The sequence below is a fragment of the Erpetoichthys calabaricus genome, chromosome 18 (assembly GCF_900747795.2).
Source record: "Erpetoichthys calabaricus chromosome 18, fErpCal1.3, whole genome shotgun sequence".
NCBI lineage: Eukaryota > Metazoa > Chordata > Cladistia > Polypteriformes > Polypteridae > Erpetoichthys > Erpetoichthys calabaricus.
Genome location: NC_041411.2, coordinates 7656880 through 7676610, shown reverse-complemented (window position 1 = coordinate 7676610; position 19731 = coordinate 7656880). Strand labels below are relative to the sequence as shown.

At 39.2% G+C, this 19731-nt stretch overlaps 1 protein-coding gene across 1 annotated transcript in view; it reads right to left on the bottom strand.

The window, feature by feature from the left end:
* The window catches only part of upb1 (ureidopropionase, beta), a 44121-nt gene that overhangs the window by 10532 nt on the left and 13858 nt on the right, over positions 1-19731 (bottom strand). Inside the window, exons 5-9 of the mRNA XM_028824911.2 lie at positions 13743-13904; positions 8562-8731; positions 4920-5001; positions 3750-3792; positions 864-1018 (exon numbers count right to left, since the gene is read on the bottom strand). Of these exons, the coding sequence (XP_028680744.1) occupies positions 864-1018; positions 3750-3792; positions 4920-5001; positions 8562-8731; positions 13743-13904 (612 nt within the window). The remainder of the gene's footprint in view (positions 1-863; positions 1019-3749; positions 3793-4919; positions 5002-8561; positions 8732-13742; positions 13905-19731) is intronic.

The window sequence follows — 19731 nt, the reverse complement described above, 5'->3', positions numbered from 1 at the left end:
TTCAATATATTCAAAAGACAGGAAGGGACACAAGGAGCTCATTTCAGATATGCGGGTAGTTAATTTTTTCCGTACACATACTGTACAGTTCTGGTCGTGAATGTGTGACGTTCACACAAAAGTCTGAATGTTTAACTAGCTTAAAAATTATGCCTTTTAATTAATTTATATGCAAAGATGAAACAAATATGCTATTGTACAATTAACTCATGCAGTAAAAAAGACATACTTCTTCAGTTAAGATCAATTAGAAATCTGTGTAAGAAAGTACAAAGTCAAGTCAAGTTGGGGAGCATGCACTGGTGCAGCGTGTTGTCGCACCCACTACATAACGAAATAACTCATGATCCTGGTTGGCAACCCCCCAGGCAGACTTGCGGTCCAGTCCCAGAAATGACCCTCTATCTGCCGCAGCCAGGTGTTACGTGGGCGACCCCTTGGTCTGGTCCAGCCACTCGGGTCCCCAACAATGAGGGTCCTACGAGCCGGATCACCCCTCGGGGAAACGCACCACATGACCGTAGTACCGTAACTGACGCTCCCTCACAATGCAGGTCATGTGCCTCATTCAGGACTCCATGAGCAACACAAAGTCAAACCAACGGTACCCGAGGATTTTCCGGAGAGCCCCAGTACCAAAGGAGTCCAGTCTTCATCTCAAGTCACTGGATAGCGTCCATGTCTCGCAACCATATAGCAAGACAGGAAGCACCAGGACTCTAAAGACTTGGACCTTCACCCTTTTGCATAGATACCGGGAGCGCCACATACCCCTTACCAGTGACCTCGTGACCCCCCCATGCCCTCCCAAAGTTAAAAAAAAAAACTTAAGAAATGTAAACATCACTGCAAAAGAGACTTACTTTAAAGCTCCATTTATCACTAATCTGTCTGTTAAGATTCAGGTCTAATTCGGCAACAAGGAGACCATCGCGAGTGCGTGACAAGCCAGGGGTACGACTGCCATCCGGAGCTGCCACATAGCTTGAGCCATAGAAATGGCCAAATTCATGGTGGGCTGGAAAATAAAAAAAATGATTTGCAATACTTTTGAGTAGTAACACTTTCCAAAGAAATATTATTTAATACTTTTCTACTATTTTCTGTTCTTGATATACAATATTAGTTATTATACTAACATATATATGTAATATAATTGGTTAACACTGATAAATAATTCCACTTTTGTAGAATGATACACCATAGCAGCAGCAGCCAACCATCCAAGAAAAATCCACTGTCAATGGAATAACTGAATAAAAGCAAAAACAATCTTTAAAAAAACGGTGACTTTGGTACATTTTAACTGATTTATTTATTCTACAGAATAACATTTACAAATATTGTCAATGTTAATTCCACTCTTGTATAAATTGATCTGTCACCTTTTCTTCTTTGTTTATTTTATTTACCATGTCAGTGTTTGTATTGGCTCCAGCAGACCCCGTGACCCTGTAGTTAGGATATAGTGAGTTGGATAATGGATGGATGGATGGATGTTTGTATATAGTCAGGGAAGAAACAATATTTATTTTTTTTATTCCATAATACATGTTCATTGTCAGAGATTAAAGCTGTGACATATAAACTGTATTTTTATAAGAGTAAATTAACTATATAATGAAATAATTTGTGTTTATAATGTACTGTATAAAGCAGGGTGGCACAATGGCAGTAAAGAGACCCGGGTCCTTCCTACGTGGAGTTTGCATGTTCTCCCCGTGTCTGCGTGGGTTTCCTCCCACAGTCCAAAGACATGCAGGTTAGGTGCATTGGTGATTCTAAATTGTCCTTAGTGTGTGTGTGTGTGTGTGTGTCCTGCAGTGGGCTGGCGCCCTGCCAGGATTTGTTCCTGCCTTGCACTCTGTGCGCAATATAAATATAGAGAATTCCTAGGGGTTCACATACTTTTGAATTTGACTGTATGTAGGCCAGATTTAAAGTGTGACAAAAAACATGACATTAAAAACGTCACTTCCGTTGCACTTTTTGACTTAGGATTTCATATATGTAGGGTAGATATAAACGTAACACTTAGCAACCCAAAATCGTCCAGTTCAGAGTTATAGAGGGTCACAGATTATTCTGGGAGCATTGAGTGCCATGCAGAAGATCTTCCAGTATAGGAAACCAGTCTGTATACTAAAGAGCCTTTCTTTAAAATATCTTCACCCTTCATGTGCATTTCTGGAATTCGCCCAACTTAGAAAGACAAACACTTGAGATCTCATCGATGAAAATGTTCCAAACGTGTCTATCAGACTTTATTTAATTTAGCCTCTTTTATCATGAGAAACAGTAAGGAGAATATTGTGCTTTGCTTAGCAGAGTAGCTCCAGCAGACTGGCTTGGTTACTGGTTTTTCTTCCTTTCCATTCCTTTCATGTTTTATTTTGTCTCCCTTGTGTCTAATGCTTACAAGAGGGAGCCCCACAGAAGTACTTTTAATATAACTACAGTCGTGGACAAAAAGAGTGGAGAATGACGCCATTGTTGGTTTCCACCAAGTTTGCTGCTTCGGTGTTTTTAGATCTTTGTGTCAGATGTAGAATGACAAGCAGTTCAGAAGTTTCAAAGGCTTTGATTGACAATGACATGAAGTTTAGGCAAGACCACTTGTGACAAGTGGGTGGCACAGTGGCGCAGTGGTAGTGCTGCTGCCTCGCAGGAAGGAGACCCGGATTCATTCCCCGGTCCTCCCTGCATGGAATTTGCATGTTCTCCCCGTGTCTGCGTGGGTTTCCTCCCACAGTCCAAAGACATGCAGGTTAGGTGTATTGGCGATCCTAAATTGTCCCTAGTGTGTGCTTGGTGTGTGGGTGTGTGTGCCCTGCAGTGGGCTGGTGCCCTGCCCGGGATTTGTACCTGACTTGCGCCCTGTGCTGGCTGAGATTGGCTCCAGCAGACCCCCGTGACCCTGTGTTAGGATATAGCGGGTTGGACACTGACTGACTGTATAAAGCAATACATTTCAAAGTCTGAAAATTTGGCATGTATCCTCAACAACAATTAAAGCGAAATAACTTCATGAAAAGTGGGTAACAGACACAACAAAAAAAATTCTACCCCTCTGAATAAGTGTTTATAATAAACCAAGTTGTTGCACTGTTTCATCTCCCTCATGAGTGTAAGGCATAACTGTAAGAAAACTTGATAAAGCTACCATTTTTATGTGCGTTTAGTTTGCTGTATAGTATTGGATGATTTATGCTGCTTTCTCAACAAAGGAGACACTAAGCCCATGAACTTTCAAGTTGCCAAAGACATGCCCAGCTCCTGAGAGCAAGCACATCCCAAATATCTGCATGAGAAATATGGATCCTGAACCAGCACTTCATGTAACAATGAATCCAACTAGATCTAGCTGGCCAGCTGATTGGCATCACAGCCCACCGTGACCCCTTTACATTGTGGTTTGTCAAACCTAGAGGATATATGGTGGATCTGTTTGAGTCAGGTGGTTGGACCTCCCAGCCTCCAGGATGACTTTAACAAACATATCCAGGGGGGCTATTATCCCAGCTGTAGATAATGTCTGCTTACCATTAATATGAAATGTCATGAAGTCACTAAACTCTTCAGAAATTTACATTGACTTGAAAGCGTCTGGAAATAACAAGGGGATTATGCACTTTTTCCTACATACATCATTAAATCTGCAATGGGTAATGGGAGAATTACTTATCCTAATGATCCCAAATGCACAGCATTAAAGTATTATTTTAATCACTCAATAGTAAAATGCTTACCTTTCTTGCCATCTCCTGAGGTAAACTCATTTTTAAAGGTCTCCTATAACATAAAACACACACAATGGAGCCATTTATTGAAATTAAAAGATACACACCTCATCTTTCAAGAAAAATATTCAGGGATCACAAAAGACTGCATGTTTGTCTATCTTTAATAATTGTAATCAGAAAAACAAACTGGTTGTACTGTGGGACCACATCTGCATTACAGCTCTAGGGCCCAGGAGGTGATCCTTATCTATTCACAATCTATAGACATATTGTTATACTGATTAATAATATGCTACATGGACGTTTCACCCTGGTGCACACTGCTTTCAGGTTATTCTGTGGCTCACTGTTGTCACCAGTTATCCTAACATACACATTTTTGGAGTTAGGGTGTGTGGTAAAAGGTGCTATATTGCGCCCGACCCGACACAGACTCACACTGAGGCATGTGTAAAAGCCCAAGGATCTTTTATTTTTCTTCACCTGTGGGGCACGTCTTCCCGGTGAACCCCACAGGCAATACACAGTCCCAAGCACTTAAGCAAAACACACAATCCTCCACCTTGGCACCACCACTCCTCCCGGGCAACCTCATCCTCTTCCTCCCAATTCTGTCTCCTGAGTGGTGGATGCTGGCCCTTTTTATAGCCCACCCGGAAGTGCTCCAGGTGCTTGATCACCTGTTGCTAATTACACTTCCGGGTGGGGCTGTAGAGGTGTCCACAATGGCTATGGGATCCATGCAGCACCCCCTGGCGGCTACCTCAGATCCCCACAGGGTTGTGGAGAACCCCATCTCCCATGGAGCCCTGCAGGAAACTGAGGCACCATCGTCACCCAGGGAGGCTGCCACCAAGTGTCCCGGGGGAGGTACTGATGAGCCCATGGCTGCTCCCCCGGGACATATGCAGCAGAGGCATCCCGACCGGGCATGGAACCCGGCCACCCGTTACAGGTGGAAATCACACACGAAACAATTAGCACACTTATTCACTGTCCCAAGAACTAAACCCAAGTTCAGCATTAACCACAGTCATATCTCTGTGAGGGAATGATTAATAAATCAATCACAGTGTTCTTCAAGGGAAGTAAAGCAAGGTGCAATTTTGGTGGGTATCATATTTTTTTACTTTAGATGGTCGGATGACTTATCAGAAAAGCAATGAAAATGCCTACCGTGCCAACTCTGTTTATTGCACAGGTGAAACAATGGTTAGCAATTGCTGCATTTCTTGCTTCAATGGGCCACATTGGTTCACTGTAATACAATCAATACAAACAAATAATTTTAGCATATTTAGTACAAATCCATTACTGCCTTATATAGCATCCTGTAGATCAGGTACTCTGAATCATACTGTGAAGGTTCCTTTTTCAGAAGCTAGTATCCTTGAAATTTGTGTTGGCCTTTTCTGCATTTATTCATTTAGTTCTATCCAGTTCAAGAATTCTCCATCAGCTTAGGTCATTTATGATTCTTTTTTAGGAATCTAGGAGTCATATTATATAACTTTAATAGTTGACTGCACTGGCACAATTTCACAGAATCTATTTTGGTGAAACCTGAACAAATATGAAACATAAGGACAACAGTAATTATTTCTCAAATGTCTCTAAGAAATCCATGTACATAATGAAAGCAAAAAGAGCATCAGGTACTGAAGATTAAAGTGATAAACATATGCATCACAAGCTTGCAGTTAAATAGACCAATGCAAAGAGAACAGAGAATGAGCAGAGTGTCATAGATCAGATAAGACCTTTAGGGGTTTATGTTTCTGACTAGAAAAGAAGAGTGAACACATGGGTGGAAAGGGGGGTGTTTATCCTTTGATTTTTAAAGGATCACACACCACCTTTCTACCTGTTTCTTGTAGTTGGCATACTTTATTACCATAAACAAATAAAATACTGCCAGTCACAGATTAAAAAAGGACTGTCTTTCTTTGACATTCCTAACCTTAACTGTCTCAGAAAGAGTGGCTCTTGGTGAGCTTTCTTGACAGTAATGGGTGTGTTAGCCTTCCATGTTAGGGTGCTGTATAGCCAGCAGAGAGCAGGCCTTGAACGCAGAAACGAGCAAAGACAGTTAAAGGCAATTAAAAACAAAAGAGACAAGACTTTGGGAGACACAATGCACGCAAATAATGAAAATACCAAAAGATTAAAAGTTTTTGGCCTGTTTAAACTGTAGCTTGAAGCCCGATTACATTGTGGGGTGAATTGTTTCCTTGCCCACATTTCTTGTCTACTTACAACTAATTCTCCTTCAACTTCTTTTGTGGTTTCTTTCGCTCTGGTCAGATGAACCTTTGTTCATCTTTTACTTGACTCCACATTTTCCATACTGGTGGCCAGAAAAGTCTTTAAAGCCCCAAACAGGAATTACTTTGGGGTCAAGCCCTCAGATATTTCCAGGGTCAAGAACCATCCTTCTAGAGCCCCCTCTAGTTACCCCATATATCCTTACAATCCTGCACACCAAATTATATGTATTTTCAGTGAAGGAGGAAAGGCCCAAGTACACTGCTCTGTGTTCCTCAACTGCCATCTAATAGTAGATAGATAGATAGATAGATAGATAGATAGATAGATAGATAGATAGATAGATAGATAGATAGATAGATAGATAGATAGATAGATAGATAGATAGATAGATAGATACTTTATTGATCCCCAAGGAGAAATTATCATACTCCAGCAGCAGCATACTGATAAAAAACAATATCAAATTAAAGAGTGATAAAAACACTGTGCAAGTTAAAAAATTCAAGGTGGAGAGTGCCAGGCAGGTATAACAGACAGTAACTTTGTATAATGTTAACGTTTACCCCCCCAGTGGAATTGAAAAGTCACATAGTGTGGGGGAGGAACGATCTCGTCAGTCTGTCAGTGGAGCAGGACGGTGACAGCAGTCTGTGGCTGAAGCTGCTCCTCTGTCTGGAGATGTTTAGTGGATGCAGTGGATTCTCCATTATTGACAGGAGCCTGCTCAGTGCCTGTCTCTCCGCCACAGATGTCAAACTGTCCAGCTTCGTGCCTACAATAGGGCCGGCCTTCCTCACCAGTTTGTCCAGGCGTGAGGTGTCCCTGTTCTTTATGCTGCCTCCCCTACACACCACCGCGTAGAAGAGGGTGCTCACCACAACCGTCTGATAGAACATCTGCAGCATCTTATTGCAGATGTTGAAGGACGCCAGCCTTCTAAGGAAGTATAGTCGGCTTTGTCCTTTCTTGCACAGAGCATCAGTGTTGGCAGTCCAGTTCAATTTATCATCCAGCTGCACTTCCAGGTATTTATAGGTCTGCACCATCAGCACCCAGTCACCTCTGATGATCACGGGGTCAATGAGGGGCCTGGTCCTCCTAAAATCCACCACCAGCTCTTTGGTTTTGCTGGTGTTCAGTTGTAGGTGGTTTGAGTCGCTCCATTTAACAAAGTCCTTGGTTAGGTTTCTGTACTCCCCCTCCTGCCCACTCCTGATGCAGCCCATGATAGCAGTGTTGTCAGCGAACTTTTGCACGTGGCAGGACCCCAAATTGTATTGAAGTCCGATGTATATAGGCTGAACAGGACCGGAGAAAGTACAGTCCCCTGTGGCGCTCCTGTGCTGCTGACCACAATGTCAGACCTGCAGTTCCCGAGACGCACATACTGAGGTCTGTCTGTAAGATAGTTCACGATCCATGCCACCAGGTATGAATCTACTCCCATCTCTGTCAGCTTGTCCCTAAGGAGCAGAGGTTGGATGGTGTTGAAGGTGTTAGAGAAGTCCAGAGACATAATTCTTACTGCACTACTGCCTCTGTCCAAGTGGGAGAGGGATCGATGTAGCATGTAGATGATGGCATCCTCCGCTCCCACCTTCTCCTGGTATGTGAACTGCAGAGGGTCGAGGGCGTGGCAGACCTGTGGCCTCAGGTGGTGAAGCAGCAGCCGCTCCATGGTTTTCATCACATGTGACGTCAGGGCGACAGGTTCTGGAAATTATTCCCATTATCTTCCTGTACCATGGGTGACTTGTAAGCAGTTCTGTCTAGGGCTCCATTCACAGTACTGGAGCACAGTGTCTATACCAATGATGGGTAAGTTGGCACAGGCAATATTATTACTACCAGTGCACTTTCCACCAGACCAATTCCTACAATGCAATCCTTCATCCTGGGAAAAAGTGGTGACAAGTTCTCCACCACCTTAAACACGGCCATTGATGCATTATGTTGAACATGTTCATTTGCTTGGCTTAACATACACCCCTTGGTTTTTAGTTTTATTGAAATTTAATTCCAGGTTATTAAGGGAAGCCATTTCATTAATTGAGCTCTCTGGTTACAGTATGCGAGCTCATCATTGTTTTTCAAGGTTTGAAAAGAATTTGTATGTTTTGGTTTTATGCCCTGCGACAATGTTGAACCTCACTTGTTACTTTCCTCTACTACCTAATGAAATATATGTTCAAAAATGCTAAAGATGGGCAGATTTTTGCACTCTTTCTAAATTGTTTAGACTTTCAAATACTTTGCCCAGAGATTTTACATAAAAATCTAGTCATGTCCCTGTTTTCTTATGGATACATGTTTTTGTATGTTAGTTTCCTTTTACAGTACATCATGTCCTAAATATAAACATGACCTCTTTATTTCTGATGCTCTCACACTATTGGAAGACAATGACATTTAGAAATGGTGTTGACCCATACACAGTCAAAGCCATTCAGCATGTTAAGGCTTGACAGCAAACAAAAGTCACTAGAGGATTACCTAAACCATGCAAGGCTTAAATGATTTATAACATAAATTCTTGTATTGTGACCCTACCTGAGCTCGCCAACCGTGGCAGATGGATTAAAGATAATTTCAGCCCCATTTAAACTATAAAGGAGCCAGTTAAGAGGGTGATGCCTTCCATAACAGATATTCACAGCAATCTTCCCGAATGCTGTCTGGAAAACTCGGTGACCAGTGTTTCCTTCCATGTAGTAGGTAGACTATATAATACAGAAAAAAAAAAAATTACAATTGCATTCTGAATACAGATGGTCTGATTGCTCATTCATTGCAGAATTTAGCCCCAAAGTCATTTTTGTTTTGAAAGGGTTCCAAAGATATTAACTGATTTCCCAAAAGCTTGAAATAATCTTTTAGACCTTGGCCCCTGGCTGATTAAAATATTATTTTTGGAATCTATTATTTGTCATTCATTGTTCCTGATTGCCAAAAAACAATAAATATGTAAAAACATAAAAGTGAAAAGTTAAGAGAGTCTTGAAGATTGAGTGCAATATGACAGAAAAATTAGAACAAAGGCAAACATCTGCTTGATATCAAGAATTACATCTAGAGCAGGGGTTCTCAAACTCGATCCTGGGGACCCAATGTGGCTGCAGGTTTTTGTTCCAACCAACTTCCGTTTTTCATTGGGCTCTTAGCCTAATTAACTGTTTGAGGGCTGAATATTTTTTCCAAAACATAGTTTTCTGAAAAGCAATGGGTTCCCACAGAACTCAACAAAACACGTATGTCGTTGCATGCTGAGGCTGCCAGTGTTCTAAGAATGTGTGGCAGGCTTGCTGCCAGGCTGTCTTCCTGTGGTGGGGCAGCAGCAGCGGCCACTGTCACAGTTTATTGCAATCTGGTTTCTACCTCTTATCATTGTTAAGTGGCAGTCCACCCAGGCGAACAGTGCCATAGGCATGTCAGCTACTTGAACCTGTTCAGCACAACAAATAGTTGGAGACCAATCAGCTGAAGCTGGAACATCACATTTGTCTTTGATTGCTTTTATCAAAATTAGAGTCCAACAAGTCATAGTCCAGTCCAGTTCAGAGAGAATAGGCAAAACATCGTCCCCAGAATATTCTGCATTACGCATCTGCTTTGATCTCTTGCCAGGTGTCAGGGCCATTTTTGCCATTGTTTGTGCCTTGCTACTCATGGGAGTGCAGGGAGTCTCAGTTAAAACCAACAAAACTAATTTTCCTTCTAGTAACGAGACTCCAAGTAAAACATAATGGTTGGTTTTGTCACAGTCTACAGTTGATTACCATTGTCAACTCCTCCTTTTGACAAAAGTTGACATCAGCCCTGAAAGAGTTAAGTAAGTCATTATTTTCCAATTTTGGAGTCAATGTAGGAATTAGAAACTAAGTTTGATAGATTTTTATTAAAATGCAATAAGCAGTTATATGGGGAATATGTCGATTTTTTTTTTTTAAGTCGGTAACAGTATTTTCAACATAATTTTCATTCTGCTTTTCCAGGTGTTCTGGTTATTTAATTGATTATTTACTAATTAGCATGTCTGACACTGAAGTTATTGCTGCTTTCATCATCCCGGGTGTCTGTTATGTTGGTTGTTAATTGTCACTATTAGGGTTAAATTAAGAGAGCAAACTACAAAGGAAAAGGGAAAAATAATAGGAAAACAACAAAAGAGATGCTAAGCATTTATAGCTTTAGAAAAAAACTGAAATATTTTGAAATGCCTAATCAATGTAAAAACCATACTGTTGTGTTTTTCTGAATGCAGACTAACAGAAGATTACAAAAGACCAGCTAATTAAATGAGATCAGTTGTTATCAGATTGTTGTCACTGATTATGACTCTGCAGCCACAGTGGGTCCCCAAGACGGAGTCTGGGAACCACTGATCTAGAGTGTATAGACCTACAAACTGTCAACAATTCAAAACATAAAATAGCAAAGCAAGACAATGTTAAAATATGGAAATATTAAGAGTTTTTACGATGTGCAAAGGCAGCATTTGATTAGCACAGGACACAAGAAAGTCGCAGAGAGAGAGGTACAGTGGCAGGAAGAGACGCCTAATATATGCCAGCCTGACACTCCCTCAGTTAGTGAAGATTTGTGTAACTTACTTATGTTTTGTGCCATCCCAAAGGTACCTCTTGCCTGATGAACACCCACTCACAGTTGTCTTTTAACAGATATAATAGATTAAAAACTTTCTACTACAGAAATGTGGAGAATCACATAGGGGGAGGAAACTGAGGGGAAAGATGAAAACCAAGAGAGGGAGAATATTCCAATGTCCAAATATTATTGAGCCTGGCAAGCCCTGAGGCTGTAGAGAACAGAGCAAATTAGAAAAAGAATTGTGCTTTGGAGTCACCTGTAGACAGCATTCTCAGTAATGATGACGGTGCTCTTGAAGAGTGTACTAAATACCCGATTGTACGTCGAATCTGCACTGTTTTTGTGGCTGAATATCACTTTTTCTCCCTCCACCCCATCAATCAACCAAAACTACTTATGAACACAATTTGAATATTACTCTCAATACATTTAACTACAGAGTTTTGAGGGAGTGATTAAAACTGCGGACTTACAGTTTAAGGGGCTACATATGATTTCTGACAGGTTTGCTGTCAACCTTTGCACGCGCTCTCTGAAGCAGTGTGGATTTTCTTCTGGGAACTACCACAAGTTAATGATATCCATGCTAGGTTAATTAAACATTTTAAACTGGGCTAGTAGTAATGTAACAATTAGACTCTGCTAGTATTTCTCTGTGTCCTATGAACCATTAATGAAAGAAAATGATTCAGAATGTATATAGTTATAGCAGCATCTGCTTTTTTTATCTGTGAATACTTCCACCGTTCTAACTAGTTAATATGTCTAGAGGACCTCCAGTTACCTGTATCTAGATACATGTATGTGTGTTTTTAAGAATGGACAAATCTCCCTTTCATCAGGTAAATATCTCCTCAGCCATTGTTAGTACTGGCAATTCAGAATAACTTAAGAATCGTGGGTATTTGTAATGCTTTAATTGTCACTCATCTGTCACACATGTGAAGTGGATTGTAATACAAATGCTGTATTTATTACAGGAGTTAAATAAACACATTCACGTTGTTTAGCTTAACCTGCTCAAAAGCCAAACAGCCTCATTAATCATGACTTGGTAATTCTGTCTGTGTGAGCTATACAAGATATAATTGGAGAGGAAATATTTATTACAGCAATCACCCTGTCCTCTCACAATGACTAGCGTTCAAAGGCACTGACAGATAATCTTCTTTCAGCGGTTCTGACATCACTTGCAGTGCTACAGGGCAAAGGCGTTGCTTACAAAGTAGATCATCAAATGCCTTTTCAGTAGCAAGTAAATGAATTTCATGAAATCGGCACAGTGTAAATCTTGGCTAAGTAACATTGAATCCATAACATTTGCCTTCTCACTTATTTCTATTACCAAAATTTTTTAACATTTCTTATACATTATAATTGATAAGTATTTTATTTTGGTAGCTTTCAGCCGTATGCGCAGTATGTAGTGTACAATATGATGATTCAAGGCTGTTCTTATTGAATGTTGATTAGGTTCATTTGTAGTCTGCTCCCAGTAAAGTGCCTGCCATTAATGATGTCAGTAATACCACACTTCTTTTACAAAAGAACATACATGTAACCAATAATGAGAAACTGATATCCTGCCCCTTAGCTGAAATGCTTGGACCACTGAAGATTACATACATTTTGACAAGAACAGGTCATTAAGCCGAAGAAAGTGTACCAATCCTATTCATTGAATTTTTCCAAAATAACATCAGGTTTGGAAGGACTCTAAAGTCCTACTATCTACCACACAACTTGGTAATTCATTCTATGTGTCTTAATTTTCTTCACACAGAAGACCACTTTTAGAACCATCCACTTTAATCCTGTCTGGAAACAGAACAACATCCATCCTGGCCAGAACATTAGTCCAGTACCACGTCCCATTACAAAAATTTGATTTCATTTTACCAGCGTGTTGGCTCACCCATTTGTTTCCCTCAGTGTCACAGAACAGCACTCCTTTTCTCTCTCGTACTTAAATCTGGCAAGTTGGAACTGTGTGCCCTCTAGCAGCCAAGAGGTTTTGTCCCCCCTGGCCTTCCTTCTCAGGGACCATTCTCACTCTGGCCATGGGGCAATTTATGTTTACCTACTACTATCTAGTATCTTGTTGAAGAATTGCATACGTTCAGCTAAATCACTTCCTTCTCTCTTGCTTGTGCTGGTATTCCTAACTAATTCCTTTCCAACAAATGCAACACAATTTACAGGGAGTGTCACCTTTTATTGGCCCCAATGCTCTCCCAATAGAATCCACAGGTCCTCTCCTGCTGCCACTGTTGTTATCTTTCTTCCCTGGAGGGTTTCTGTGGCTTCTAGTGCTGTTTTCTGTAATTCTAGTGCTGTCCTTGCCCCCTTGCAACCTCTTGCAAACTAGAGCTGTCCTCACATAGTGTATCAGATCACCAAATATTAATTACCATAAGTTGATTTGTTCTTATTTATTCCTTTAATCAAATGTAGTAAAATATTGCTAATCAAACAAAATCACAAGTGTACATTTAAAATAATAGGCAACTTTCTCCTGTTATGTGTGAATGAGCAAATCCAATTGAATTACCTGGGAATTTATAATGTTGCATGAATGAAAGGGGCTAATGTTACTCAAGAAACATGGGAGTCCTGTTGTAAATCCTTTATTTATTTTTGTTATTTGAAGGGCAATAGAAGAAGAAGTGACTAAAATTAGGTTCAATCATTACATTTGTAGTTAGAAGGACTGGGTAAGGGTCAAACACATTAAATAGTTGGCTGATGCATATGCTTAATGTGGGAAACCATCAGCTACCCCAGAGTCTTTGTTAATCACTTATAACCACAGAACATCTATATTGAATGAGCTTAGGTTTGATGGGTGATTTAAACATACTGATAAATAATTAACAGACATGGAAACTAATGTGTGCCTTACAGTTCAAACAATTTCAACATCTTCTATAAACATTTAACTTTCTTTAAACCATACTTTACTAATGTCTAACACAGCTAATAAGTAAACTTTTACCCATGGTGGAAGTGAATAAATGTTATGCTTCTGAATATGCTTTTAAACTGAAAACAAAAAAAGTATAAAAAGAATATAAAACACAAGAAAATAACATAAAATGTTAATTCTTAATAAATATTGCTCACCTCATTAAAATCACCCACTCGAGGAATGTGATTCTTACGATTCTTCCCTAACACATTTCCAGAGTTTGACACAACTACTGCCGTGTTCCACAAAATACCTCCGTGATTATCATCTCTCTCTAGAATAGGAGATATGACCACCATGTTGTACTTTTTTGACAGCTAGACAAAACAAAATCATTAAATAAGTAAAATGTACATAAAATAGATTCTTCATTCCGATCTTTGAACACTATGCCTATAAGGAGCCTTCATATTTAAAATTCAGGTTCAAACTCAAGACCTTCTTTATTGCATTAAAAAAAACTGTCAGTCTTACGTGTGATCTTTCATATTTGGTGGTACTTTTACCTTAACCAAAATGGGTCTTTGTGATTTCAGATTGTGTACCAGTTCTTAAGTCATTAAATAGCCCTCATTTAATGTTAGGTTAAATTTCAAAAGTCTGAGTATTGTGGTCTAGTATTAAAGGACCTGGATTCTAACTCAAAAGGCTGCTTGGTTAGTCAACACCTCTGTCTCACTATGAGGAAGTCATGAAATCTGCCTTTGTTTCAACTGTAAAAAAAAAAAAAAAAACATACATAAACAATTTCAACATAGTTCCATAGTTCTAAATCACCCTGGCATGGTGAAAGTTGTTCTTCAGTCTTACCCCTTTTACCAATAAGCAATCACCTAAGAGGCCTATTGGCAAACTCCTGGATTAAAGTATATATATATACTGTACAGTATATGTGAGTAGCAATACATAAAGCAATAACAATACAGTCATATGAAAAAGTTTGGGAACCCCTCTTAATTCTTTGGATTTTTGTTTCTCATTGGCTGAGCTTTCAAAGAAGCAACTTCCTTTTAATATATGACATGCCTTATGGAAACAGTAGTATTTCAGCAGTGACATTAAGTTTATTGGATTAACAGAAAATATGCAATATGCATCATAACAAAATTAGACAGGTGTGTAAATATGAGCACCCCAACAGAGATATGACATCAATACTTAGTTGAGCCTCCTTTTGCAAATCTAACAGCCTCTAGACGCTGTCCTCCTATAGCCGTTGATGAGTGTCCGGATTCTGGATGGAGGTATTGTTGACCATTCTTCCATACCAAATCTCTCCAGTTCAGTTAAATTTGATGGCTGCTGAGCATGGACAGCCTGCTTTAAATCATCCTATAGATTTTCGATGATATTCAAGTCAGGGGACTGTGACAGCCATTCTAGAACATTGTACTTCTCCCCCTGCATGAATGCCTTTGTAGATTTCGAACTGTGTTTTGGGTCATTGTCTTGTTTGAATATCCAAACCCTGCATAACTTCAACTTTGTGACTGATGCTTGAACATTATCCTGAAGAATTTGTTGATATTGGGTTGAATTCATTCAACCCTTGACTTTAACAAGGGCCCCAGTCCCTGAACTAGCCACACAGCCTCACAGCATGATGGAACCTCCACCAAATTTGACAATAGGTAGTAGGTGTTTTTCTTGGAATGCGGTGCTTTTTGTTATGACCAGATAACTCCATTTTTGTCTCATCAGTCCAAAACACTTTGTTCCAAAATGAATCTGGCTTGTCTAAATGAGCATTTGCATACAATAAGTGACTCTGTTTGTGGCATGAGTGCAGAAAGGGCTTCTTTCTCATCACCCTGCCATACAGATGTTCTTTGTGCAAATTGCGCTGAATTGTAGAACGATGTACAGATACGCCGTCTGCAGCAAGATGTTCTTGCAGGTCTTTGGAGGTGATCTGTGGGTTGTCTGTCACCAATCTCACAATCCTGCACATATGCCGCTCCTTTATTTTTCTTGGTCTGACAGACCTGCTGGGTTTAACAGCAACTGTGCCGGTGGCCTTCCATTTCCTGATTCCATTCCATCCATCCATCCATTTTCCAACCCACTGAATCCGAACACAGGGTCACGGGGGTCTGCTGGAGCCAATCCCAGCCAATACAGGGCACAAGGCAGGAACCAATCCCGGGCAGGGTGCCAACCCACTGCAAGACACACACAAACACACCCACACACCAAGCACACACTAGGGCCAATTTAGAATCGCCAATCCACCTAACCTGTATGTCTTTGGACTGTGGGAGGAAACCGGAGCGCCCGGAGGAAACCCACGCAGACACGGGGGGAGAACATGCAAACCTACAGTTGAAACTGACAGTTTAAACGTCTGAGATAGCTTTTTTGTAGCCTTCCCCTAAACCATGACACTGAACAATCTTTGTTTTCAGATCTTTTGAGAGCTGCTTTGAAGATCCCATGCTGTCACTCTTCAGAGCAGAGTCAAAGGGAAGGAAGCACAACTTGCAATTGACCACCTTAAATACCTTTATATCTCATGATTGGACACACCTGTCTATGAAGTTCAAGGCTTACCGAGCTAATCCAACCGATTTGGTGTTGCAAGTAATCAGCATTGAGCAGTGACAGGCATTCAAATCAGCACAATGACAAGGGGACCCACATTTGTGCACAGCCAGTTTTTCACATTTGATTTAATTTCATACAACTAAATACTGCGTCACTAAAAATCTTTGTTCAGAAAACATCGCAATACTGAGATGTTCCTAGGAAATGAAAGACATACCACTGTTATCTATTTTGTTGAAAGGAGAGTAAATTATTATGCAGGCTGAGAGGGGGTTTCCCAGACTTTTTCGTATGACTGTATATAAAGCAATTATAGACTTTAAGTCTATAATAATTAGGTGTACTGTAGGAGATGTAGCTTTTATCCATTGGGCCTCTGATCTTTGTAATGATTGGCTCCTGTCTATCTCAATAATTAAATCCAGGATGAAGATCCATTAGTGTTGATCAGCATAGTTTTACTAGATACGTTGGTGTAGCTGTTCTGACTATGCAATATTTGTTAAACTGTAGCAAACATCATGATCAGCTGTTCCTAAGCATTTCCCATTTCTTTGTTTTAAATTTGCTGTCTAAATTACCCTCATAAGAGTGTCAGATTTATAGTAATTTATGAAATTCTATTAACAGGCATTGTGATGAGTGCCAGCTTTCCTGGATACTGTTTATAATGCTTATTCCATATCTAATGTTCATCTTCCTGCTATCCTGAAACTCTGCTACAAATCTCTTGGCTATTCCTAATATACAAGCATCTTTATATAGATCTGTATAGGTGGCATTATCAATTGAAATATAAATATTCCTTTGTTATATAAATATTCCTTTATTATAATATCTCAGTAAAACTTACAATTGCCATATGCTAGATTTTTTGATTTGCAGTTAATTCCTGTATTTCTATAGTGCACTCTTCTCTTGTTGATATGGTATCCTTACTCAACACTCCAAACTGTCTACTGTCTGTTTTCAGAATTTTTTAAATACTGTTTAGTAATTTTATTTAGCCTGGAAAGCACCATGTAATGCACCATGTGGAGCTATATATAATAAACACTGATTACTTGATTAATTGAAATATGTTGGTCACTTGTGCCCTTTTCTGCATTTAACAGTGGAAATGTAGCATATAGATCAGCAGTTGTCAGTTAAGATTTCCTAATGCCTGCATTCTGGAGCCCTCATGCTACATAGACTGGAATTAGTCATTTAAAATGCATTAGTTGGCCACTGATGGAAAGCAGTAAAACATAATTTACAACCTTCATATTGCACAGTGACTATTATTAGAATGACTGTATAGAAAGGCTCAACAAACAATCACTGCTGTAAGCAAAAAAATGGAAACAAATAGCCGATGCGTGGTAATTGACTGTATTAGACTATAATGTGTATAGTACATTTATATTTTACCACTTCATATGAGTAAAAACAAGAGAACAAAGCTGTGGCCAGCAAATACTGGCTCTGTTGTGCAAGAAGATAGTATGATTTTTATTTTTTGGTCAAGATTAACTTCAGGACATTATAGATTTTTTGGGGGGTTGGCAAAGCCACATAAATATGCAGCAATAACAGCTTGAGAAAACTGTGCCATGTAAACAAATATTGCTTTACTAATTCTGATCAAGAATTTATGATCAGGTTGGTATTTAAGTATTTTTATCTTTCTGAACTTTCTGGTGTACAAATTCTTTCACAACTATCTAAAACATAATAATGCTTTAAATATAGACAAAAACAGAAGTTTGATATTGATAGAGTTTTAAGTAACGCCTCACCAGGACTTCATTACTAAGGGTTAAGGTTAAATGTATGAAGATGAATACAATAAACTGATATCCAAATGTGTCAAATGTTTAGGATGGGAATATCACCTTAAGTATTTATTACTTCAAAAGTGTAGTATAATGTGTTAAAATACACTGTGAGTTAACTAATTAGATAAAAATGAATCATGAAAAAAATATTTTCCTAGTACAGTTCTCACAATCATGTTTTTGTTTCTCACAAAAAGGTTAACATAAGCATTAACATATAACATAAAGAAATAGAACATGTTAGTTAATTAAGATTGATCATTTCTGAGCATTTTGTTATTTCTTTTATTTTTAGTATTGCAAAACATCTCCTTCTTCTTGTATTCCAGTAGGTGTTTAGGATATCTATAGCTGAGCAAAGTGAGGTGTTGCTACAGTAGTGAGGTAGTGAAAGCTATCAGTACTCACTAATAAAGTACTCAATCTGTTATTACTTCAAAAGTCCTATTATGATGTAATGAACTACAATAATCTAGTATGTCATACACAAAACATATAGACTCGGGAGGGAAGTTGGGGAGGCACTTCACAGGTGAAGTGAAATGCCAGGACACAGTGTTAACAGAGAAGATAAACATATGTACAGTCTTAAGCTGAATTAGCCTGTGTCCTAAACAAACTGGGGAAGAATTCATTCATTGCCTCCTCTTTATTGCAGATGTTGACAAAAGACAATACGCTTCATTAAGAGACTTCTGCAACACACATTAACAGTCTGATCTGTCTTTTACCTGTTCACATGTTACAACACATATTTACTGTACCACTTGTCGTGAGTTTTCATTGTCTGCCATTACAGTCTTTTAATGGTTTCGATGAAAAAACTCTCTAAAATTTTCAAACAAATGTTTTTAAGATTTTGAAAAATGAATTATCCTCACTGCAGTGGGCTGGCGCCCTGCCCGGGGTTTGTTCCTGCCTTGCGCCCTTTGCTGGCTGGGATTGGCTCCAGCAGACCCCTATGACCCTGTAGTTAGGATATAGCGGGTTGGAGAATGACTGACTGACTGACTGAATTATCTTCATATTATCAGCTTGTATTGTTCTTAATGGTGTTTTGTGTTAATGTGCTCAAAAGTGATTCCTAAATCACACAGAATGATAAAAACAAGAGTTATCAAGAAATCACAAAAGTGCAAAAAAAATTCTCTCGGCAGAACACGACTATGTGGGATCTCTCAAACCTGAAATTTCATGATTAAAACAGTATCTAGGATGTCAAAACATGTCTACATGTGAATAAATCAGTCAGAAGTGCTTTACAGACCATATTTTATAAATTAGCATATTTAAGTGCAGATGCTTCAAGGAGTTTTCTTTTTTATCAACAGCAGCAGAATCAATCACGTCAGCTCTCATGGTTGTGATGATGGACACCTCTCCCCTGACTTAGGTTCATCTTTGTTATTTAAGAAACAGCTGTCAGTGTGACATTCTTTCTTTTCTCTTCTTTTTACTATTTGCGTTCACTTAGTCTCTCTTCTCTGCAGATAACAGAATGTTGTGAGGTTAAGCAGTTTTTGTATGATTAATATATTAATTTTATTTTGTTTTTAGTGGAATTTTCCTTCTTTGTCTGTATATTAATAAGATTTCTCCAGGTACTATAGTATATTTTCATTTCTCAAGCGCAATGCCTTGTATGAGTGAGTGCAGGAGTGTGCTCAATTGTGTTTTGTCAGGATTAGGCCATTTTTTCTTATTCCCAATGCATTTGGGATAAGTTAATCACAAAAGATGAATAATTGATTGGGTATGTTGGCCCCAGTGCTTGAAACAT